A 26,117-nucleotide genomic window follows, 5' to 3' on the forward strand; every position below is an offset into this window, starting at 1 on the left:
GTTCTGTATTGTGTCCATGTTTTGAGATGAGGCCCAGAGAGACCCGTGATCTATGTTACAAAATCCAGGCCAACAAAGAGCACATGGACAGGGCAGAAGTCCAGAGGATTCCCTCACTGCTCGTTTCCACACACACACACACACACACACACACACATATAAAACAGCACACCTCTCTCATACACAAGATCTTCTCTCCTCACAGTAGTTCTGCTCCAAATCCTACTGAGATGCCTTGTTTCTGCTGTCTAACCAGGCAGCTGTCTTCTAAGGTAGCATACTAACTAAAAACCTCAGGCAAAAACCACAGGATTTTTTCATAAATTCTGCACTGATTTTGGGGAAAATATGCAGAAGTCTGCAGTACAGTAAACATGGTAAAATTCATTAAACAGGGCAGAGAGTGATTCAGCTCTTTCTTGCTGCTGAAAGAATCATGAATCCGCCATAATATTTAATAAAAAAACACTTAAGAGAATAATTAATGAAGTGCATAGGGGGCTGAAGCCGGTTTACACCAAGAATGATAACTAGAATGATATCTATATTAGCACACACGTCAACTCATCAACTTATTCATTAGTTGAAAAATAAAAATAAAAATAAAAATAAAAATAAATAAATAAATATATATATATATATATATATATATATATATATATATATATAAATGAAATATGAACCATATTGTGATTTTGTGCTGTTCTTGTTAACAAACATTAAAACTACTAAAATCATTTTCATTAATTCAAATGAAAAAGAAATAAAATAAAAATATTTGATGAAAACTGGATGAAAAAAGAAAAAAAATCAATCAAAATGTTGCCTCAACAGCAAAACAAATTAAATAAACAAAATAAACAAAATAAAAGTTGAAGCATTAAAATTTTTACAAAAGTACTGCGCATTAATGTAATAGTAGTTATAGTAGGCTACTTAAATGAAAGTTATAAATATTTAAAAAATGAAAAACAAAAACTTACAAAAACACATAAAATTACTATAATTTTGTCTAAAATTAAAATAAAAACTAAAATAACAAAAAAAATTTAAATTAAAGTAATAAAAAAAAAATTGCTTTATAAATATCATTCTTGGTGTGAAGAAAACCTGGCATCCTAGACAGGTTTGACATTAGCATGGAGCTAAGCTAATGATTCAAGACTCTAATAACCATAAAAAATACACTGCACACAAAAAGAATAAAATCAAAATATACTCCATTTTTAATTAGACTACTACTTAAGACTTAAAACTACTTTATTCATATATATTGTACTGAATGAATTATAGTTTGTATTCAGAATAACATTAATTTTCTTAATTTTTGCAGTGCATTCTGGGACTGCATTCGCAGAGGAGGAAACATGAAACGCCGCATTAGAATTCAGCAAAAGAAGGTGTACTTACAAAGTGGCCTAAAGTGGCCTTTAAAATGCCGTCTAGGTAGGCAGCACGCTAGTTGTTGGAACAGAACGACTCTCTCTGTCACCTCACTTATTTTCCTCTCGCTGTCTTCTGCTCTGCAGCCGTCGCTCACTAACTCTCTCCTCCGCAGGGACACGGAGGCCGAGAGCAGCTATAATCTGCAGTGAAATTGGGCCATCAGCAAGAACTCTCTCATATTTAGCTCTCATTGGACACTGTTGCCCTCTGAACCTGTGCCAGGACAGAGACGAGGAAGAAACACCTTCAAGAAAGCACTCAAAACGCTATTGCTCAGAGCTTGCCTTTCTCAAATGAGCACGACTGTCAATAGATGAGAAGCTTGGCAGATACTCAAACATGGAAAGTGATAACCATCAGGTCATGTGAGACAGAAGCTGGCCTGAAACCCAAAGCAGACACAAGTGGACCGTTTCTTAGACTTAAAACGCATGTGAGGTCATCAGGGTCATCAGAGGCTTGTGTTGACCACGATAAGGACAGGAACAAGTATTGCTGGACGTAGTACATCTTTCTTAAGACACTGGCCTGATAGGGTTTGAGATACAGTAGAGCTGTTTATACATTCATCATCCGATAAAATGACTTTTTCACATCTAATGCCTTCAAATACAGCGAAGTTTCTTAAGAGTTTGGAAAACGTAATTATTACAATCTCATTTTTCTTTCTCCTTTTCACCAGATGGCCACAAAAAGGAAGCTTTTTAGCTACTTCAACAAAATGAAGACCAAACCACATGCATTAAAGATAACTGATGCTTTATCTATGCATTCAATGCATTTACAAAGCCAATGTCATCAAACCTGCCCCAGGGAATGATGGGAAATGTAGTTTTGTTGCTTCTAGTTGGTCTAGTATTTTCTGGCAAGCTACAAAATGTGCCATCAGCATACACAATAACTAAATAATTCAAATAATTCAATAATTCAATAAAATTTACATATTTTGAAAAGCCTGTGGTCACAATATGCTTTCAGTGTATGAAAAAGAGCATCGCTGTGGTGTCGATTATTAAATATGAATATGAAATATGAATATATTTTTTCATACATCCACTACTGATCACAAAAACCTTGAGACTTCAGAAACGATGAAGAAAAATGAATGTTAGTGAAGCATTTGAGCAATGATACAGACTTGACAAACTCGATTTGATATTTCTAATGCATTTTAAAGTGTTGAAATAAATTTTAAGGTGCTGTTTATCCAGACGAATGAGAAAGAAAACACTGTGAGACACAAAAGCCTCGACGATCTCCTGTAAATTGGATTGTGAACTAGCACTCAGCCTAGTCACCGGCACATTCACATCCTGAATAAGTTCACTTTGGTGAATTTGTCATCCATAAAAGCGCAGGGACATATCTGTGAATAACTGTGGAAAATGACTGGCAGTCGCTGATGTGTTTTCATCAGGCAAAAAAACACAAAACAATAACGTCCGCTGTGTTTGTTCCTTTGCTATCAGCGCTCTCTCCTCTGTTCTTTTCATCTGTCTCTCTCATTGTTGGTCACGTCTCTTAATGCACCATTAGCAGAGAAAACCAAGTGGACTTGCTGATAATGTTCCCGCTCTCGTTTCTCTCTGTTCTTTCTCTTGTTTTTCCATCCGTTGATACCTTGATTGGGTTGTGAGGGCTCCATTAGGAGTGTGAACCCCCGAGGCTGTGTTTACACCACTGCGCCGTGAGACCCTTGCTAGGGTGCAAATGCAGTCACTCGATTACACGCCCCCTGTGCCGTACAAGCCCTCTCCAGCTGGGGTCATTTACACTTCACGAATAATAAAGGTCTTCATTCCCTACACTTTTACCAGTTTATTTGGCTCTCCACTTATAATGTTAGTGTCCAAAAACTGTTGTAATTTAGTTTTTCAGGACCATTTCCACCCTCTTTGTTTTTGCTACTGTACTTCTATGAGTTCAATACGCAGATGAGTTCTGCTGTGATTGGCTGAACTCTGTGTTAATTTAAAGTGCAAATCTAAAACTCTAAGCACTTAACTAATCCAATACTATTTTAAAAAATTGTTCTCTATTTGAAATCTTTTTTTTAGACTTTAAACTGTTTTATATAAACAGATTTGAAACATATTTTCATGTGAATTTATCTTAATTTGAATTCATTTTATTAGTTTTTTTACTGTAGGTCTATGAGTCTAATATGCAAATGAGCTCTAATGTGATTAGCTGAACGCTGTGCATAAGTGTTGATATTTAAATTATATAAATTTTTGTTCATATCTCACAATTGCAACATTATTTTTCACAATTGTTACTTCTTTCATAATGTAGCTTTATTTCTGTTTTTAAACTTTTTCTCACAATAATCCATTTTATTATTATTATTATTATTTTAAGGCTTCTATGCCAAATAAAATGGCAGGACCAAATGGAAATTGTAACAATTTTAACAATGTATAAGATTAAATAATATATTTTAGTTTTTTTGGCAATATATTTAATGGTTCTTGAACTCTTTTGTTATGATTTTAAAATCAGACAAGTTGCATTTCAAAACCATTTGAATTATGCACAATGATTCATGTATGAGTAAATTTATTGCAACTGCATTGCAATCCTGCATTTAAATTGCAATTATGCATCCTGATTGGTACTGTACCTTAATTCAAATTCAGAAAATGAATCGCAATTTAAAAGACATTATTAATTCAGTTTTGATTTACGTGCGTAAATTTAATTGCATTTAGCTTCCGTACCAAATAAAGTAGCATGACCGAATAGAAGTAAAATTGTTTTAAAACTAATTATAATAGGGTTGATAATACGTTCTGTTATTAGTACGATATTTGTACTAAATCTTCTGTTATGACTAGAATGAGAATGAGAATGAGCTTTATTGTCAGGTATGTTTACACATACAAGGAATTTGTTAAAGTGACAGAAGCTCCACAATGCAACAGAATGACAGCGACAGGACACAGATAATAAAAAGAATAATATACAAATATACAAAACAGACAATGTACAAAATAGCAAAAACACAATATATAATATAGACAATTATGTATGTACAGGTATGATATGTGCAAATGTGAAATGTAAATAAGTATGTGTGTTAAATAAATAATGTATGATAGTGTTGTGTGTTCCACATTTATTGTCAGGTGTTCATGAGATGGATTGCCTGAGGGAAGAAACTGTTCCTGTGCTGGTCGTTCTGGTGCTCAGAGCTCTGTAGCGTCGACCAGACTGCAACAGTTCAGAGAGGGAGTGTGCTGGATGTGAGGGGTCCAGAGTGATTTTGCCAGCCCTTTTGCTCACTCTGGATGAGTACAGTTCTTGGAGAGTGGGGAGGGTTGTACCAGTGACCACCCTCTGTAGTCTTCTGAGGTCAGATTTGGTAGCTGAGCTGAACCAGACAGTTATTGAAATGCAGAGGACGGATTCAATAATGGCGGAGTAGAACTGTTTCAGCAGCAATAGAAGGAGATTTCAGAGTCATATCAGATGAGTTGCATTTCAAAAACATTCAATTTATTGTCCAAATAACAGAGCAGCTTTATCGTCAATACGTCGTGATCTCTGAATCTTCAAGCATGGTATCGTCACATGACCTCTTAAGTTCAGTAGTCTGGACTGCACAATATGGCCGTAAAAAATACATGCAAATCAGAAACTGAAACCCGCAGTCGAAGTGGATTTTCCGCCGCTGCCTGAATGTGATCAACATGATCCCTCACATTTTACAGCCGTGTGCTTCCTGTGCCCATCTCTGTCTGAACGGAAACGTCTGCTGTAACCAGATTCTCGCCGGCAGATGGATTTCTCAGCAGCGTCGATCATGTCTGACCACATACATGAAACCATGTGATTACATGATACTGATGTTATATTTGTGTAAATGCCCAAACATTTAATATTGGGAATTGAACCCAGGATATCGGCGTTGAATGAATTAGAAGAAACTATTTGTAAATTACACTGGATGTATCATCATTCAACTTAGCTACTCACTAAATCAATACTTTCAGACACAAAACAATAATTACTTAGTTTATTTAGCACTGATAGATAGGGCCTTATGATTATGATAGGGCCAAATCTATATATATATATATATATATATATATATATATATATATATATACACTGTATATATGGACACTGACACAATTTTCATAATTTCAGCTCTGTATGCCACCAGAATAGAATTAAAATTAAACAATCAAGATGAAATTGAAGAGTAGACTTTAAGCTTCAATTCAAAGGGTTGGACAAAAATATAACATAAAATGCTTAGGAATTACAACCATTTTTAAAAACAGTTCCCAATTTTCAGGGGCTCAAATGTAATTGGACAAATAAATATAAACATAAATAAATATTTGATATATTTTTATATTTTGTTGAGAATCCTTTGCAGGCAAGGCCTTACGTCTGGAATTCATGGACATCACCAGAGACTGGGTTTCCTCCTTTGTGGTGCTTTGCCAGGCCTTTACTGCAGCTGACTTCAGTTGTTGTTTGTTTGTGGGCCTTTCTGCCTTTAGTTTTGCCTTCAGCGAGTGAAATGCTGCTCAATCGGGTTGAGATCAGGAGTTTGACTCGGCCATTGCAGAATATTCCACTTTTTTTACCTTCAAAAACTCCTGGGTTGTTTTTGCTGTATGTTTTGGGTCATCGTCCATTTGTACTATCAAGCGCAGCCCAATCAACTTTGCTGCATTTGACTGAATCTGGGCAGACAGTTTATCACTGTACACTTCAGAATTGATCCGGCTGCTTCTGTCACTTCATCACTAAACACCAGTAACCCAATGCCACTGGAAGCCATGCTCATTCATCACACTGCTCCATGTTTCACAGATGATGTTGTATGCTTTGATCATGAGCTGTTCCAAGCCTTCTCCATACTTTTTTCTTCCCGTCATTCTGGTACAGGCTGATTTTAATTTCAGCCGTCCAAAGAATGCTTTTCCAGAAGTGCTCTGGCTTTTTTAGATGTTTTTTTGGCAAAGTCTAATCTGGCCTTGTTTGCACCTTGTGGTGAACCCTGTGTATTTGCTCTGGTGAAGTCTTCTCTTGATTGTAGACTTTGACAGTGACACGTCTACCTCCTGGAGAGTGTTCTTCTCTTGGCTGGATATTGTGAAAGGGTTTTTCTTTACCATGGAGAGGATTCTTTGATCATCCACTACTGTTGTCCTCCGTGGACGTCCAGGCCTTGTTATGTTTCGGAGATCACCAGTGCGTTCTTTTTTTGTCAGAATGTACCAAACTGTTGATTTGGCCGCTCCTAATGTTCCTGCTATCTCTCTGATGGATTTTGTTTTGTTTTTGAAGCCTAACAATTGTCTGTTTCACTTGTATGGAGAGCTCCTTTGACCACACAATGTAGGTTCACAGCAACAGCTTCCAAATGCAAATGGCACACTTAGAATCAACTCCAGACCTTTTACCTGCTTAATTGATGTATAAATAATGAAAGAATAGCCCACACCTGTTCATGAAACAGCTTTTGAATCAAATGTCCAATTACTTATGGTCTTTTGAAAAAGGGGGGAGGTACATATTAAAGAGCTGTAATTCCTTAACCTTTTTTTTTTATGTGAATACCATCAAATTAAGGATTGGTGTGTGCACTTTAAGCCCATATTCATTATATAACTGTAACTTGAATATGTTTTGGTCAGCAGCTAAAATACTAAAAATTGTGCCTGTGTCCAGACATATATGGACCTAACTGTATATATATATATATATATATATATATAGAAATAAAAAAACACCTACAAATATAAACTAATAATATATTGGAAAAATAGTACTACTATTTTTTTCAGCAAGTTGTTTGGCCTAATTTCAGAAAAAAAACCTAAGGAAACACTGAGCACACATACAGCACATATGTTTGTCTTTAGGTCTCTTGTCACGAGGATAACACAGTGAAGGGCGACGGGATGGAGCGGGTGTCAGCTGACCTGGAGCTGTGAACGTGTGTGAGCGCCGTGGCTAAAAATACAGCCGACCAGGAATGACAAACATGTAAAGTCTGATTCTCTCTCTGAGACACAAGGGACCTGCACCAGCCGGCAGACTGCAAAAAGAAAACAAGAAGTGTAGAAAAATGTGTGCATCTGTCTATGTCAACACAAATGTGTGCTGTTTCCACAAGATTCCAGTCTCTTGCATCATATAAAGCACAAAATCCACAATAACGGCCTTATAATAGCTGCTTGTCTTAAAGAGACAATCAGGTATCAGTGTTTAAGCATTAGTCACAGTAACATATATTTGTCACTGGTATTCTGTGGTTTGCACAGGGTCACTAGAAAGAGTAAGGGTGAATCCCATTTCTCTGTCTTACCCCTTCTCCTTACCCCTTCCCCTTAGTTTTGCGCGTTCACGTGAGAGTAAGGGCTATCCCAATTCTCGTTTTGATCGAGGGGTAGGGCTAAGGGGAAGTTGTAGATACCCCATAAAACGAAGCATTTTCGCGAGCTTACTTGAAACCAAGGGGTACCCAGAACACACTGCACAACCGGCAACGATGGCGGCCAGATCATCAAGTATTCAAGTATTTTCGGCTTAAATAATTTATTTAAAAATTACGACAGTCTTGTTTTGTGCTCTAGACAGTCCTGTACATATATATTTGCAACCATGTTCTTAATTGAAACGTTTTAAAAAAATCGCTAGTTTGCTACGCTAACGTTACATTGCTGATTTGCACAACAGTCCTGCAGACTAGCCTTGAATGGACTCCATGCATGTCTACAGTTTTAACAAGTTTGTAAAACAATCCAAAGTTTGTGATCAACACTTGTCGGCTCCGGTGACGTAGCAGCCAGCTAGCGACGGTGTATGATGATGACGTAACCGTAACCAAGTGGTGTCTCATTTCATAGGGGTATGTTTTCACCCCTAGCACTTACCACTCGGTTTCGAGGGACAAGGGCTAGGGGTAAGACGAAGGGAAAGGGGTAAGAAAGAGAAATGGGATTCACCCTAAATATAAAACTCAGGTTTGCAAGCACTTAACGAATCTACAGCCATTAAACAATTGTATTTTCTCTTCTTTTCGGCATTTTATCTTTCTAATAAACTTGGCATTGTATACTAGGGATATCATTGGCTCTGTGACAAACTGCTTGCAATGTTCCTCATTAGTAAATCACTTTGGAGAAACATGTTTGCACAATTAATAAATGTACATGTTCAAAAATAGAAAACATTGAATGAATGCCATTGGGAACCAAAGACAAATAAAAGTTGAAAACAGGCTGTTAATCTTTATTTTGATGTCGACATTTTCAAAATTATTATTATTATTATTATTATTTAATAATAAAGTCCTATCCTCAAAATAAAGATTCCCATTTATTTATTAAATGTTTTTTTTTTAAGGTGACATTTCCAACATCTGTCTGTCTATCCATAAGGCCAATAAACCTTAAAACTTCAAGACTTTCTAAACTTTTGAATTCTAAGTTTAATTCTAGTGTCTTGGATTCAAATTCAAATGCAATTCTGTATCTTCGGGTTTATTAAAGTCACAGTAACTGCAAACTTGCATGTAAAGCATCTTTCCAGCCTTAAATCTGCATTTCACCCCCCTGCGGCATAAAAAACCTGATGAAGTAGAACAAATAAAATACATTTCCTTCCGAAATAAAATGAAAACATTAAAGAAAATGTGCAAAAATAAATGTGGTTTTATTTAAATGAACTATTGTGAAAGATACGAACATGCTTGGTTGCATCTGTCATATTTGTTCTCCGGTTATGGATTAATATCTTAATTTTTAGTGCAGATGGGTCTCTAGGCAACTGAAGCAGGAGATCGCTGGATCATGAAGAACGGAGCCGTGTGTGTGTGTGTGTGTATGTGTATTACAGACTGATATCTAAAATCATTTTAATAAACAAATAAAACCAACCTACATTAAAGCTGCAGAAATAATGCGTCACGGTTAGTTAATGTTTCAATATGTGTCAGAAAACACACACACACAAATGCACAAATCAGCGTGTGTGCTTAAAAGCCCTCAGAGCTACTGATGTTTGGAAATGAGATTTCCTCATGTCACACTGTCTGCAGGGATCCGATGTCTCTTCACTATCCCAACAGGCTTTTCAATCAATAAGATATCAAGACAGAACATATCTAATAATAGCAGGTCAAACAGTGGACAGAACTAATACTTAAACACAAAGTTCTGGTGTAATAACAGCTCCTCTGGGTACATACTGCGCTGTGTGGAGACTCAAATCTTTTAAACACATCCACGGTCCCCTCTTATTTGATTAAAACACTAATAAACATTATATAAAAAAGTGAAATGTGGTTGGTCACTTTACAAATCTGTCAAACAGCCACTTCCTGTCTAAGTAGGTGGGTCTTGTCAAAAATTTCACTACTGGTGAGTTTTAAAAGTTCTCCAGAAGAAAAAACAGTCAACTTTATGAGTGATGGGACTGATTTGGGAGAGAGACACTGAGATGTGGGAAATTTGCATGTTATTTGCCTTGCAGCAGCTGAGAGTGCCAATGGCAGGCAGAAACATGTGTCAGTGGGATTGTGGGAGTTCGTCGACCGCAGTCGGTACGATTGGGTTGCATCTGAACATCACACCTGATACTGGCTGTAACCCTCACCACAGACTCTTTGAGTTCTCTGAGGTCATTTCCATATTCAAATGAGCCGCAGGAGAGTGATTTGCATACGGCAACAAACGCCTGTGTTTAATTCATTAAAGCCGAGAGAAACGTGACGCTCTGAGCCAAATCAGAGAGAGAACAATAGACTGAACGACAGCCAATTCTATCATGACTAATAGACTGAACAACAGACAGACAGTTTGAAAGAGCGACAGATATAATGGACAATATATATAATGATAAAATGATAGAACAATAGATATATTTAATGTCAGATAGATATAACGATAGATATAACAACAAATACAATGACAGATATAACAACAGATAAAAAATAGACATATATAATGATAGACAGACATAATATCTATAGCTAATGATAGATAGATAGATAGATAGATAGATAGACAGATAGATAGATAGCTGCACGCCTATTAACCCCCTGGGGTCGAAGCACGCACCAGTGCGGTCTGTCTCGTATTTTCTTTATGACCGCGAAAAGAAATAAAAATAATCCATGAGTTTTGATCGTACAGATAAGAATAAGGTATCACCTGCAAAGGGTCTACTTTTATTTGTGTATAGTCATAATAACAAAAAAAACAATGTGCTTTTAAAAAATAAAGAAAATAATCAGGGTGCGTTCTCTGCCGTCTCAGTCTCTGTTACCTCCCTTCACAGACACGTAAATAAAACAACATGAATCTCCGAAAATACTCGCCTCAAATACATGAGAAATGTATGCATAGAAAGCTTGAAATGTCTACTTATAAATGAAGTATGTCATGTCCAAACAAATATTCTGTGATAAAGTAATCTGTATGAAACCAATGCGTCCAGTTTTCCCGTCTCAACTCATTATATCTAATGCGGTCAAGACCACGCGCCGATCGTGCTTTTCACATTCAAATATCCACGTGAGACGCGCGCGAATGTAAACACCCACATCGCCTCCGCGTGAACAAACAAGTTCATCCTGGCTACTTTCTGGAAGAAGATCTGCTGAGAGAAATAACCCAGAGCACATAAACAATATACACTATGGAAATGCCAGGTTTGTGATGTTCATTTATATATTTCTGTCACGGTTCATAAATCCTATGCTTCCTTCTCGTCTCGTGCTCGTTGTTTATGTGTGTGAGAGTGTGTGGGCGTGCCGACTCATCGGCACTGATCACAATCCAGTTGATTCAATCATCATCACCAGCTGCAGCTCATCACACCACCTTTAAATACTCACCATTTTCTCAACTCCTTTGTCAGATCGTTGTTTGTGAGTCCCGGTTGTGTTTGATCCCGTCTTCGTTCCAGTCTGTGCCTTCTCCGTTCCTGTTCGTGTTTCTGTGGATTTGTCATTCTGGATTAGTCACGTCTCATCAGCACTCTCTTCACGGAACTCATCTGACCATCGAAGTCCCTGCGCCACTATCCTGTTTCTCTTTGGACTGCACTCATCATCATTTCTATAGTTCAATAAACTGAGTTTTACTTGCATACTGTTTCCGCGTATCAGTCATGACAGAACGATCTGACCCTTCAATGGAAGCAGCGAGTAGCTCTACCGGATCGCTGGAGGACTTCGTGAACAGCAGCATACTTCGTATGGATTCCCAGGAAAAGAACCTCAACGATACAGCTCGCGCTGTCCAGGTTCTAGTGGCGCAGGTGTCCAAGCTCACCCAACAGCTCCAACATCTGCGAGGTCCCACTGCGCCCCCCGCACCGCCGGTTCCCCTACCACCACCAGAGAACCCCTCCCAGTTGGAGCCCCGCTTACCATTCCCAGAGTCATATGCAGGTGAACCCAACTACTGTCGAGCATTCCTAACACGATGTTGGCCATGCATTTTTCTCTCCAACCCAGGAAATTCAATAACGAGTGAGCCAAGGTCGCTTTTGTGTTGACGCTGCTAACTGGGAGGGCGGCACTCTGGGGAACAGCGGTGTGGGAAAATCAAGATCCATGCTGTGCCTCGTTCCAGGATCTCTCCGGCGAGATGAGACGGGTGTTCGATCGGGCCGTTGCTGGTAGAGAGGCAGCAAGGATGCTGGCCGATTTGCGACAAGGAGAGAGGTCCGTGTCTGACTTTTCGATCGAGTTTCGGACCCTAGCGGCGGAGAGTCAATGGAACGAGGAAGCGCAGTGGGACATGTTCCTGCATGGGCTGGCTGACCGCGTCCAGAAGGAGATCTATGCCATGGACCTTCCCACATCACTCAATGACCTGATCGCCCTGGCATTTAGAGTGGACACGCGTTTATCGCGAATGGATCGCCGCACACAGCCCAGTCGTTCCACCGGAGGGACCGAGGGCCAACGGTTTGGAGGCGGGTCAACTCACCTTCACGACTGTCGAGCACTTCTGGATTCTGGGGCAGAAGGTAATTTCATGGATCACACATTCGCACGTAAACTCCAAGTTCCCCTCAGACCCCTCACACACAAGATCTCAGTTCACGCTCTCAACGGCCAGGAACTTCCCACCATCTCATTCATCACAGATGACGTCACTCTCATCACATCAGGCAATCACACCGAGACCATCTCCTTTTACATACTGGACACCCCCCTTGCACCCATCGTCCTTGGTCACCCCTGGCTTACCCGTCACAACCCTAAAGTGGACTGGCAATTGAAGTCTGTGTCGGCATGGAGCAATCATTGTCATAAGTCTTGTCTAGTGTCTGCCTGTCCGTCTGTTTCAGGAGGAGGCAGTGGATTTATCTAACGTGCCCACGGAGTACTTGGACCTGAAGGAGGTGTTCAGTAAGTCTCGGGCTGCTTCTCTTCCCCCGCATCGTCCCTATGACTACGCCATAGAGTTACTGCCAGGTACGTCTCCGCCTAAGGGCAAGTTATTTTCACTCTCTGCTCCAGAGAGGGAGGCTATGGAGAAATATATTTCTGATTCTCTAGCAACAGGGTTCATCCGTCCTTCCTCTTCTCCAGCGGGGGCGGGGTTCTTTTTTGTGGGGAAGAAGGACGGGTCTCTGCGACCTTGTATTGACTACCGGCGTTTCATTCGCAATTTCAGCCAACTAGCCGCGCCTCTGACCACCTTGACCTCCCCCAGAACGACGTTCAGGTGGTCAGACGCAGCCGAGGCTGCGTTTACCAAACTGAAAGACTGCTTCATTTCAGCCCCCATCCTTATTACCCCTGATCCTTCACGTCAGTTCATGGTGGAGGTCGATGCGTCAGAGGTGGGGGTAGGTGCAGTGCTATCCCAGCGCTCACTCTCAGACGACAAGATGCACCCTTGCACGTTTTTGTCTCATCGTCTGTCCCCAGCCGAACGCAATTATGACATTGGTAACAGAGAGTTGTTGGCAGTTAAGCTAGCATTGGAGGAATGGCGCCACTGGTTAGAAGGGTCGGGGGTACCTTTTATCGTCTGGACCGATCATAAGAACTTGGAATACATTAGAACGGCTAAAAGATTAAACTTCAGGCAGGCTCGGTGGTCTCTTTTTTCCGGTCGTTTTGATTTTACTCTCTCGTACCGCCCGGGTTCCAAGAACATCAAACCCGATTCTTTATCGCGTATTTTTGATCGTTCCGAACGCCTGTCTACTCCCGAGTGCATTTTACCTGAGACCCTATTTGTCTCTACACTCACATGGGAGGTCGAATCGAAGGTCAAAGCGGCCTTAGAAGGGGTAACGCCTCCGGTCCGTTGCCCACCGAACCGTTTATTTGTGCCTGAGGGGTTACGGTCCAGCGTTATTCAGTGGGGACATTGTTCCAATGTGGCTTGTCATCCAGGAGTCAGTCGTACTAAATTTTTAGTCAAGCAACGATTCTGGTGGCCTCTCATGGCTCGTGACGTTCACAGTTTTGTCTTGGCTTGCTCAGTTTGTGCCACTGGTAAGTCTTGCAACCGCTGCCGGATTTTGTCACCGCCCTCCCACCCTCCCAGGGTCACACGGTAGTTTTGACCGTGGTGGACCGGTTCTCGAAGGCGGCCCATTTCATTCCCTTGCCCAAATTACCCTCAGCCAAGGACACAGCGTTGATTGTCGTTAACCACGTCTTTCGGTTACATGGCCTCCCAATGGACATGGTTTCCGACAGAGGACCCCAATTTGTGTCCAGATTTTGGCGAGAGTTTTGTAAGTTACTGGGGGCGACTGTCAGTCTGTCCTCAGGGTTCCACCCCCAGAGCAATGGTCAAACTGAGCGAGCCAACCAAGATTTAGAAAGAACGCTGCGGTGTGTGGTATCCAAGAATCCTTCCTTGTGGAGCCAACAACTGTCTATGGTGGAGTACGCCCACAATACGTTGCCAGTGTCATCCACGGGCCTATCTCCGTTTGAGTGTAGCGTAGGTTACCAGCCACCAATTTTTCCTAGTCTGGAATCCGAGGTCGCGGGCCCCTCCGCCCACGCCTTCGTCCAGAGGTGTCACCGCACTTGGACTAGAGCCCGTGAGACTCTACTCCAAGTGGGGTCACGCACCAAGGCCAGAGCCGACCGCCACCGGTCTAGGCCTCCCGTATACGTGGCTGGTCAAAAAGTGTGGCTTTCTACCAAGAACATTCCTCTCCGCTCCGTGTCTAATAAACTTGCACCCAAATTCATTGGCCCGTTCACTGTCACCAAGATCATTAGTCCGGTGGCAGTCCGCCTCAACCTTCCTCCGGTGTACATGAGAATTCATCCCGTCTTTCATGTATCTAAAATAAAGCCCGTTTTTCGTTCACGTATTAATCCGCCGGCCCCGGTCCGGTTTCAACATGACACACTACCAGTCAAAAGTTTTGAACAGTAAGATTTTTAATGTTTTTGTAAAGAATTCTCTTCTGCTCACCAAGCCTACATTATTTGATCCAAAATACATAAAGTTGTATTTGCTAAAGCAGTAATATTGTGAAATATTTTTACTATTTTAAATTACTGCTTTCTATTTTAATATATTTTATTCCTGTGATCAAAGCTAAATTACTCCAGTCTTACTCCAAGTGAAACAATATACACTATACCATTCAAAAACTTGGAGTCAGTATATATAGAAATTAACTTTTATTTAACACACAAGTGATGATAAAGACATTTATCATGTTACAAACGATGCTGTTCTTCTGAACTTTCTATTCATCCAAAAAAAATAATAATAATGTGAAAAATTCTTCTCAGCTCTTTTCAACATAATAATAATAATAAATGTTTTTTGAGCAGCAAATCAGAATATTAGAATGATTTCTGAAGGATCACGTGACTGGAGTAATGATGCTAAAAAGTCAGCTTTGAAAGTCAGCTTTGATTTTTCCTAATAAACTGTTTAACTGCACTCACAAGTGAATTTCAAGTTATTTTGTGCGATAGCTAAATATATTCTAAATAAACTACAAACAAAAAATATATACATTTATTTTGTCCTCACATTCTTTTGTGTAACTCTTCGCTCTCAGTCACATACCTGACCGTATGGCTCATTACGCAGCTCATTATGTGGGCCTTTGTCTTCTCAGGTGTGAATCACAGCATTAATGATAGTTCACGCCCTCACGCATAGACCCTTTCTACTCAAAAAGTGACTTCGAAAATTTTAATCAATATATTGTTTTTTGTGAGCAAGTAAACAAGATGATTTTCACATTATTTTGAAGCAAAAACTCTAGGCTACAAGATCCAGTTCTCAAAAGTCTTGTGAACAAAATGTTCTGTATGTTTTTTATGGCCTTATTTCATTGACTTCAAAATTTTAGTTTTCCACTAACCACGCATAAATGTTGCTTTCTCAAAAACACAATCATGTACATAAATGCTGCTAACATATTATTGTAGCCCAGTTTGTGCTGATTACAGTGTTATTAGACTTTAGCCAGTTATATGTTTATACACGCTAAAAAATCCTGGGTTATTTTTTTAACCCAAATGCTGGGTTGAGCCTTTTGGGTTATTTTTTCAGCGTTTGGGTAGTTTTTGTGTTACCCAGCTCCTGGGTCAAATGTAACAACCCAGTGTTTGGGTAGTTTTTAATTACTCAGATCCTGGGTCAGACGTAACCCAGCGGTTGAGTTACTTATCGCGGGGATTTCGCGTCTTCCCTTAACGAATTACTTTTATTTAATGTTTATTTTTTACTTCTAATGTTTGTTAAACGAGTTTAAATATAGGCAATATGTATAGTCTATTAAAAACAATATATACAATGCTGTAAGTTATCATGCAAACCAGTGGTTGTGTGGAGTATTTTAGAAAAGTTTAGAGGATTTAAGTTAATCTGTAAACATTATTTAATGAATGAAATAAAAAATAAGCTAGTAATAAAGTAAAAATTAATAAACCCATTATGCTGGGTTAAATAAACAACCCAATTTGCTGGGTAAAATTAACCCAACATGGGTTCTGTCCTATATTTACCCAGCCCTTTGGTTAAAAACAACCCAAACTCAGACCCCAGAGGGTTAAGAATCATTGCTATTTCTCACTTGTATGCACGTGAAAGTAAACAACCGGAGTACGGCAGGAGGATGTAACGTGAATCAGACACAGCATCATTAATTTACTATCTGACAACTGCAGAAAGAAATTAACACCTGACAGTGATTGGCTGATGACATGAATACGTTCAGTGAATATCTTGAGATATGACGTCAAAGACAGCAGACATGGCACAATATAAATCCATTCAGATTCTCCAGAAAAAAACTGGTCAAAACTGGTCATCATCATGCAAATAAATTTAAAGAGAAAACCAAATGCAATTCTGAATGTAAACAACAAATCACAATTCAATATGCAAATGCTGTGTACATTTTAACAACTGGAGACTTTCTAAAACTCTTCCACTTCTTTTAAAGTACAGAGTTAATTAAAATCCAACTGAATAATCAGTACAGTGCTGCCTTGCGGGTTACTAGGGTAGACAACAAATTAGACGTCTATAAAGCCTCTGTATGTGTTTCCTCCTCCAGCTGTGGACAGAGATCTCCAGGGGAGCGTATCAGTCTCCGTCCCCAGTGTGAGGCTCTGATGATGGGATCAGTGCGCAGGGCAGCGTGGGGCTCAGCTCTGGAGCTCAGACTCTGAGCCTGATCTCACACAGTCTCCAGCTGCTTAAAGACTCTTCTGATGGAGACTGAGCTCATGACACACTACACTAACTGGATTTAGACAAAAATTAAGCAAGATTTAGCTCAAGTTAAAGTGCAAGTTAAAGTTAGGTTTAACTTGAAGAAATTATAATTACTGCAATAATTACACATATAAATAGGAATACATTCCACACAAATATGTAATAACAGAAATATATATTTCTATTATACAGTACTTCTTGAATAATAATAGAATTTTTAAGACATTATTTTTTTAGAAACACAATATTAAAATTTTTTCATGTTTTAATTTAAACAGTAAATTTCTATAAAAATAATAATAATTCAAATTTAATTTGATTATGTTTAGGGCTGCAAAGAGGCAGAATATTTCTGGTACATTTCCAAAAATGTCTGAAATTTTCTGAAAGTTTCCAAAAAATCCTGGAAAGTTTCCAAACATTTACCTGAAATTCACACTGTAAAAAAAAAAAATTATATTAAATTATATGCCGTCATTTGATTACCACGATTTTTGATAATACACTTGTATTAAATCATAAAACACATGAATCCAGAAAAATTAAAACAACCTAAAGAATTTAAAAAAAAATTAACACATTTTATAGGGCACAATTATTGCTTAAATGTTAATATATTTCTAAATTTAATAGACTTACAAATTGGTAAAGTTTTATGAATTCAATTGACTTGACATCCATTTTAATTATTAAAATTTTATTCAACCATTAAAATCCAGAAAATTTTGAATGTAAAACTGAACTTAAGAAAATAAATAAATAAAACAGAATTTGGGAAAAAATAAAATGGATTTCATTGGGCTCTAAATATGTCATTTAGAAACTCAACTATTTTATGTGTCACATTTTAAAGGTCTCATCTCATTCACATTTTCTGAAGTTACATCCTGCGCTTCTGAATCGCATCAACACTCCCTTACAAATGTGGGAGAAAAACCGAACTTGCAGAAGAAACGTGAGATGTAAGTCAAATGGCTCATGGGTGGATTTCTGTTCTTTTTGAGAATGGTAAATGTCAAGATAAAGCCCGGGAGAGGCCACGGCTCATTTCCATGGGTGGCACGATACAGGTCTGTTGTCAGAACGGACGCTCCGGACCACATGTCAGCATTCCTTCAGCTTGTTCTGCCAACAGAGGCACAGAAAATGCTTTTGTAAGCCCTTCAAGACTCACAATAGCCTGTGAACAAGCTTCACAAGAAGAGTCTGTTCACGTTTGGTTGGCAGTTTTTCTCAGTTAGGTCGATGCTTACGGCCAAATATGATCAATAACTACAACTGTGCCAAACTCAATAAACTGAACAGAGAAAGACAAGGTCTTGAGCACAGAGTCAGAGTCAGCTTATCAGATATGACTGGAATTGTAAGAATTTTTTATGTAAGAAATAATTTTGATAAATTTATTTTGATGGTTTTTCTTTTAGAAAACCATGCACTAATGAATCATTCACAATAAGACCAGAAATGTCTATTAAATTGTCAATTATCATTACAAGTTGACTTACAGTAAGACTCACAACAGCCTAGTATGATCAATAACTACAATTACGCCCAATGAATGAAAACGAGTAACGCACAGAGGGAGCCAGCTAATCAAATATTGCTTGGCTCTTAACGGAGGAGGTTCCTGCCAAGAATCCGGCTGTAAACGTGGAGGAGATCCCTCACGGAGCCCACGAGACAGGTGCAGCCGTGCAGATGATAATCTACAGAACTCTACTCAAGCAAATGAAACAGGCTATTTTTAGAAAATTGCTATCACGAAGCTGCTGTAGGGAAAAATATTCAGATCCCTGAGGTCATGCAGGTCAGGTTTCTGCTCAAAGGGTCACTGCAGAACTACGACTGCGTTTGGACGTCAACAATGCAGCTCTAATGCGGTCAACACCAAGAGCAGCTGGTAACGTCTCACGGTTCAGTTAAGCCAAGCCGATCGCACGATTCCTGGAATACACGGTTAGCAAGCAGAAGAGCTTCCTGACTTTCATCACATGCTGAGAGGAAAGTGTTATTGTGTAGCATCAACTGGGCCCTGTGATTTCTGCAATGCAGAAAATATGGATATGAACCAGTGTCTCTGAATCTAGCACAAAAACACTGCTATTGAAATGTGAAGTCTGCATGTTCTGTGTGAATGAGCGGCACAGTTTGGTCTACTACACATATTCAAGCACGCGTGACGCTCATGGTGTTTTCAGCATCTTGCATCATTATATTAGAAAATGAACACATGAACTTAATCTCCAGAGCTGCTCTGAGCAAAAAATATAAACAAATACACACAGAAACTCAAAGGTCTTCACTACAACCCACCAAAATAAACTTCATGACAGATATATAACACAATAGATAGATAGATATATCTATCTATTGTGTGGAGGAATGTACTTCTCAAAGTAAAAATAATAATACAATTTATTAAAATATTGTCTTTAAGGAATACCCCACAATGTTTAAATTTAAACAAATAAAGTGCTATTAGGCATCACTTTATTTAATTACATCGTAGAAGATTAATTAAATTGTTAGAAAGTTTAACATGTTAAAAGTTTTAAATTGTTAAAGAATAATTAAATACAGAATTTGAGGAAAACTGATAAACTGCTGTTAAATTTGATAGGTTTCATGACTGTATACATACTTTTGGATATTATACATACTTTTTCATTACTAAATTAACAAATAACAAATAAAATGGAATTTGGACAACTGTTTAGATCTAAACAGATTTCATAGGACCATACAAACGTCATTTCTTTTAAAATGTTAATAAATTGTTGTTAAATTGTATATGTTTTGTGACTTCTATTAATTAGAGCATTCAAGTTTCTGTTAACTTTTAATAAATTGTTCATAAATTATATTCATTAGGTTATCGTATCATGACTTCATTAATTAGACTTGCTTTTTGATTACTAAAACTTAATTGAATCATTAAAACAGAATAGAAAAAAATAAAAATAAAAAACAGAATTTGGTAAAAATAAATAAATAAAAAAGGCTTTGCAAAAAAAAAAAAAAAAAAGATTTCATAGGGCCCTATATCAGAGTAGATGAAGCAGATTGAGAAGCCAGTGCGCCATGGGAAATATTAGGTTGTGCCCTTTTTACCCCGGCTCTTTTCACACGTTAGCTTCCCTCACTTTCACTGTCTTCCTCTTGTTTTCATGGGTAATGCACCCGAGTTGGGTTTAAAACTCAGAGTGATTGATTAAGTGCCGGTCAGATCAGCGACGGACAATAGAGAGTAGGAAAGGGCAATCCATCACGATGAAGGCTGATGCCAACGCAAAGCACACCAGATAAATGGCTGCACGAAAACCAGGAAAGGGAAGAAGAAGAAGAAAAAAGAAAGTTTCCTCCTCCCGTTCCTCCTCTCCGCTCACCAGGGGAAAGATCGGAATCCCCGTTTCTGGAGCAGCACGGTTTTTCCACCTGAATTATGCATGAGTGAATCAAAGTGTGTGTGTCGTCATCAAGGCCTGATCCTAGATTCTGTGTGTGTGTGTGTGTGTGTGGGCGGATGCATATGTGTGTGTGTTTCAGATAGATGGCAGTTTTCATCATTGAGTCAGTAGCTAAACAAAACGTGAGACATTGCTTTATGTCAGAAAAATCAGAAGAATTTGTGCGATTTTTACACAATTTTTATTACATTTACTATCAGAAACCTATTGCTAAATTAGACAATTTAACAACAATAATAAATCAAAAATATATTTTATAATATAGTATTCCCGAGAAAAAAAAAGAAAAATGTTAACCATTCACATCTGCTGTATCTTATACCATGTTCAAACTCTGAAATATTTACTTGAAGTACCACCTGAGATTTTAAGTTAATATTGCAATAATTTAGTATTTTTATCATTTATATTTCAATAACATTTCAGTTCTCTGATGTTGGTAAATGGTCGCATGATATGCAGGTAAACAAAATATTTTTTTTATGAGAGTTTTATATTGATGAAAAATATTTGATTCAAGTATAATTTAAAAAAAAAAAACTGAACTGGTTCTGAATAAGACTAGATCTTAATTCCCAAAACTCACAGCAAACTGACAAACCATGACAAAACGTGCCAAAATTTTATTAAAGTTACATACAAAAGGAAAAACACATTTGGAATCATTAATGTCTTACGAACATGTTTGCATCATCACTGAAATTATAAGAAAAAACTATTGACGTCTTTGTCAAACTCAAATTTAAAAATAAAATTAAGTTGAATTTCATTAAAGCTCATGTAAAAACACAAAAATAGCAGCAAATCATATGTGATATACTGTACATCTACTTGGGGAAAAAAGGCTATTTGCTCCAAATTATGGACCCTGACTGGAATAAAAATCATTTTAAGCAATTTCAGAGCAAATACATAATCAAGATATACTGGCCTATCAAATATCATCATGAGTATCATGATATTAAGCCAAGGCCAAACTAATATATCGCTAAAAGGCTGAAAAGAGCTATAAAGAGCTGTACACTCTCAAGATATATTTTATCATCCAGCCATAAGGCTTGACAGACTAGTATCACATATCAGCCACTTTAGTTAAAAAAAAAAAAAAGAGAAACTTCTGCCATCTACTTTCTGATCATAATAGAGCAGTGGGCTTCAGAATGACTTATTTTAATTAATTATTTTAAAATAATCTTACTTAAAATACATAAAATCAAGATGTAAACTGAAATCATATTTATTTATACATATACATTTTTTTCCTCCTAAAAGCAGTTGTTTTTACTGAAGAATATACAGTTCAGGAAATAAAAAATACTAGAAACATTAAATATGAGGTAAATATATAAAATAATGTAAATACATAATACTGTAAATAAATAAAATAATGTAAACAAATTAATTAATTAATATGGTTATAAATAAACAAATTATTTTAAATATTTATTTTAATAAAAATTATGTTAATAAAAAATAAAAAAAGTAGTTTCATCATAATTAAAGAAGATATACAGAGAGAAATTCAAATATTGCTTTGAGTAAAAAAGGTTAAGAACCATTGCAGTAGAGTCATTAGTAACCACTAAACTGTATTGCGTAACAAGGTATGCTAATGTCCTGTTCCAGCGCAGGTCAGGAGGGTGCTGGGTACGGGACGAACACCAAACAGACAGCCGAACACATAAACAGTGGAAACTATGATGGCCACCGTGATGCTGTACAGTCCACAGCTGCACAAGAACATCAACCATCGGCTGAGAGCAAACATCTGCTGTCACGAACCTCAAGAACAGACTCACAAAAACATTTGTGTGATTTCACTGCATCACTGCAGACACTAACCACTCACAACCCAGTTCAGCCAGGAGCTGATTTGCATAATCACTTCAGTAAATAAGCACTAAAACAATACAGACATCAAATAAACCACGCCACCTGCAGGCGCGGCCAATTCTACTTCAACTCTCTCTCCAGCGACTGATCTTTGAGACATTATTTTATCAAACCAGAGTTGTTGAGCTAGAACAGTTGGAGGTAATCGCACAAACAAAACAAACAAACGAAGCCTTTTCAAGGTCCAGCAGGTCTTTAAGCAAAAGACTAAAGCAAAACTACAAACGTTTGATCACGCAGTTGTGTTCAAAACTACCATGAGATCCAACACTAAACGAAACAGAACAACAGAAGGCCATCTGCCTTCACACGCTTTGCATTAAACCTGAGAAACACCCTGCTAAAAAAGCCATCGCTGTAGAAAGGTTCTAATGAAACGCTGGCACCCTGTGGATTAATAAGCGGCTGTGTTCGTCCTACCGTCCTTCCTGTAGAGCGCTATCTCCACCTTCCTCTCTTCTGACCCCAGCAGCGCCTGTGCCATCTGCGCGATGGCCAGCCTCTTGGTGTGTGGGCCGTACAGGAAGTTGCAGGTGCATGGCTTTTGCATGATTTCAGCCCTCGTGTAGCCGCACATGTGACAGAAGCCATCGTTACAGAAGATGATGGCGCAGTTCTCCACCCGCGCATTGGCTATGATGAACTTCCTACCTATAAGAGAGAGAAAACAACCTCTTTAGTATGTCAATAATCACGGGGCATTTGGTCCATTAATTATGAAGTCAGGCCCATTTCGCAGCTTTTTCTGGCCAAAAAATTGAAATAAATAGAAATAAAATAAAATAAAATAAATTGTTTATATAAATGTGACCCTGGACCACAAAACCAGTCTTAAGTCGCTGGGGTATATTTGTAGGAATAGCCAAAAATACATTGTATGGGTCAAAATTGTAAATTTTTCTTTTATGCCAAAAATCATTAGGATATTAAGTAAAGATCATGTTCCACGAAGATATTTTGTAAATTTATTACCGTAAATGTATCAAAACGTAATTTTGATTAGTAATATGCATTGCTAAGAACTTCATTTGGACAACTTTAAAGGCCATTTTCTCAATATTTTGATTTTTTTGCACCCTCAGATTCCAGATTTTCAAATAGTTGTATCTCAGCCAAATATTGTCCGATCCTAACAAACCATACATCAATGGAAAGCTTATTTATTCAGCTTTCAGAAGATGTATAAGTCTCAATTTTGAAAAATTGACACTTAAGACTGGTTTTGTCGTTCAGGGTCACAAATTATTTATATACTATAAGAAAATCAGGAAAGAAAGAAAGAAAGAAAGAAAGAAAGAACATTGAATAGTGTTTTACAAAAATGTAAAAATATATTTTATTTATATAAATTATTTCTATAAAATTAAATTATAAGAAAATTAGGAAAAATTGAAAGATTCATAAATAAATAAAAACATTGAAAATTTAATTTGCTAAAAATGTAAAATATATATATATAAATGTCTTTAGGAATTTATTTAGAAATTTTTATTTATATAAATCTAATTAGGAAATTCACTTGGAATTTTTTTCATTATCATTTTATCCTAATTTTTTTCTTTATACCTTTCATATGTTCTTTTCTCCTTTTTTCATTAGTTTTTCCCTTTACAAAACACATGGATATAATACAGTATAGTAATATACAACAAAGATAATAATCTATAATATAATTATATCTATAGAAATAACTAAATAGAATAGAACAGAACAGAACAGAACAGAAAAGAATAGAATAGAATAACTGTGCATAAGATGTAAAACAATACTGATTGGTTTGTGGATTTCACCTAATTTTTACTGAGTTGTATTTAATTGTCATCTCTGAGTTTTAAGTCATTTTTGCAACTTCAACAAAACCTCATCTGCGTTATCCAGGTATATGACATAATCCTGGTGATAAATCAGCAGAATCTGCAGCAATAATGTAAAAATCATCACAGAAAACCACATGTACAAGGTGTACAAACTTTCATCTACACAAACACAAGCTTTTCATTCAGTGTCATCAGTCATAAACTACAGAACAGCTGCTGTTCTAAAACTTCTGCTAAACCTCAAACACGAGACCGGACTGTAAAAGACACGTCATCTGCTGCACAAAACCACATTAACATGCATGCTCCATCACCGGGACAGATACATGTACAGTCCGGGATGGACACACGGGGCTGACCTTCACATGACCGTCACACAGGGACCCGTGCCAACCCACACAGAAGGTGTTTGAATCGCTAGCTGAGAGCCACAGCAGTAAATGACTTCTGCTAAAACCACACAAGAGTCTGAAGAGTCTCGACTGTCTCACTTTCCTAATGTTCTAGAGAGTTCTGTCATCTCTCACAGGACACAAACACTGCAAACGGTAACTGAGAGCCAAAACCGGGAAACAGAGACGCTTCTCATGAGAAAGTGAAGTCAGCAATGTTAAATTAAACCCATGGAGTTTAATTTCATTCTGTAAGAGTTACCGGCTGATTTACTCTGAGGATGTTTAGTGACGTGGAAGAGAAAGGAAAAAGATTCTGGGGTGAATCGCACACAAACATTACAAAATTATATATTATTTGAATTATTTTTCTCTTGTTTTTCATTTTAACATAGTAAAATAATACTAGGGTGAGTCTCGCAAACACAAGAAAAAAATATTATTTTAATTATGTTCCTCTTGATTCTCATTTTCACACAGTAAAAGAATTCTAGGGTGAATCTTGCAAAAATAAGAAAAATAATGTTTTTATTATTTTCCTCTTGTTTCTCATTTTTATACAGTAAAATTCTAGGGTGAATCTTGCAAAAACAATAAATAACGTATGTTAATTATTTTCCTCTTGCTTCTCTTGTTTGTATACAGTAAGAGATTCTAGGGTGAATTTTACAAAAACAAGAAAAATATTAGTTGAATAATTTTCCTCGTTTCTCTTGTCTTTATACAGTTAAACAAAAACAAGAAAAATATTATTGTAATTATTTTCATCCCATTTCTCTTTTTATTTATTATTATTATGATTATAATTTTTTTACAGTAAATAATTCTAGGGTGAATCTAAAACTATATATATATATATATATATATATATATATATATATATATATATATATATATATATACACACACACACATATATATATAATTTAGATTTTATTGTTCTCTTGTTGCTGTACAGTACTTAATGCATAATTATATCTTATATATACACAGACACAGATAGATAGTAATGCACAAAACAATAATACATTTTTTGAATATTAAACATTTAAAGTGCATATTTATGTATACTTAATGTTTAGTGGCTTGTCAAGCTAGTTTCTTCAATGATAATTAGATGTTTCTCCCAAAAAAGGCACTGTAAATTGGTGATAAGAGCTTGTCAGATGCTTGTATTATGTGCTGAAATTACAGTCCGTAATGTATCAGATCTGGAGCGCAGCCATAAGCTCCTCACCTCAGCAGCCAGCCAGTGTCACGCTTAACTGGAAACCTCCCATATTTGTAATTTCCATCCCATATTTGGGTGTCCTCAGAAAAGCGTCAGTGATAAATCTTGTTCAAGGACTGTAAGGAGAGTCGCTCGGCCCTGGCGCTCGCTTCAAACTTCACTCT

At 37.4% G+C, this 26,117-nt stretch overlaps 1 protein-coding gene across 3 annotated transcripts in view; it reads right to left on the bottom strand.

Annotated features, from left to right (window-relative positions):
* kcnh2b (potassium voltage-gated channel, subfamily H (eag-related), member 2b) overlaps positions 1-26,117 on the bottom strand; it is a 212,431-nt gene that overhangs the window by 170,622 nt on the left and 15,692 nt on the right. For 2 of the 3 annotated variants that reach the window (XM_058765580.1, XM_058765578.1), the window contains exon 2: positions 22,934-23,164. In XM_058765580.1, coding sequence (XP_058621563.1) covers positions 22,934-23,164 — 231 coding nt within the window. The remainder of the gene's footprint in view (positions 1-22,933; positions 23,165-26,117) is intronic. The other variant, XM_058765579.1, reaches the window with a different exon arrangement.

This window comes from Onychostoma macrolepis, chromosome 24 (assembly GCF_012432095.1).
Source record: "Onychostoma macrolepis isolate SWU-2019 chromosome 24, ASM1243209v1, whole genome shotgun sequence".
Taxonomy (NCBI): Eukaryota; Metazoa; Chordata; class Actinopteri; order Cypriniformes; family Cyprinidae; genus Onychostoma; species Onychostoma macrolepis.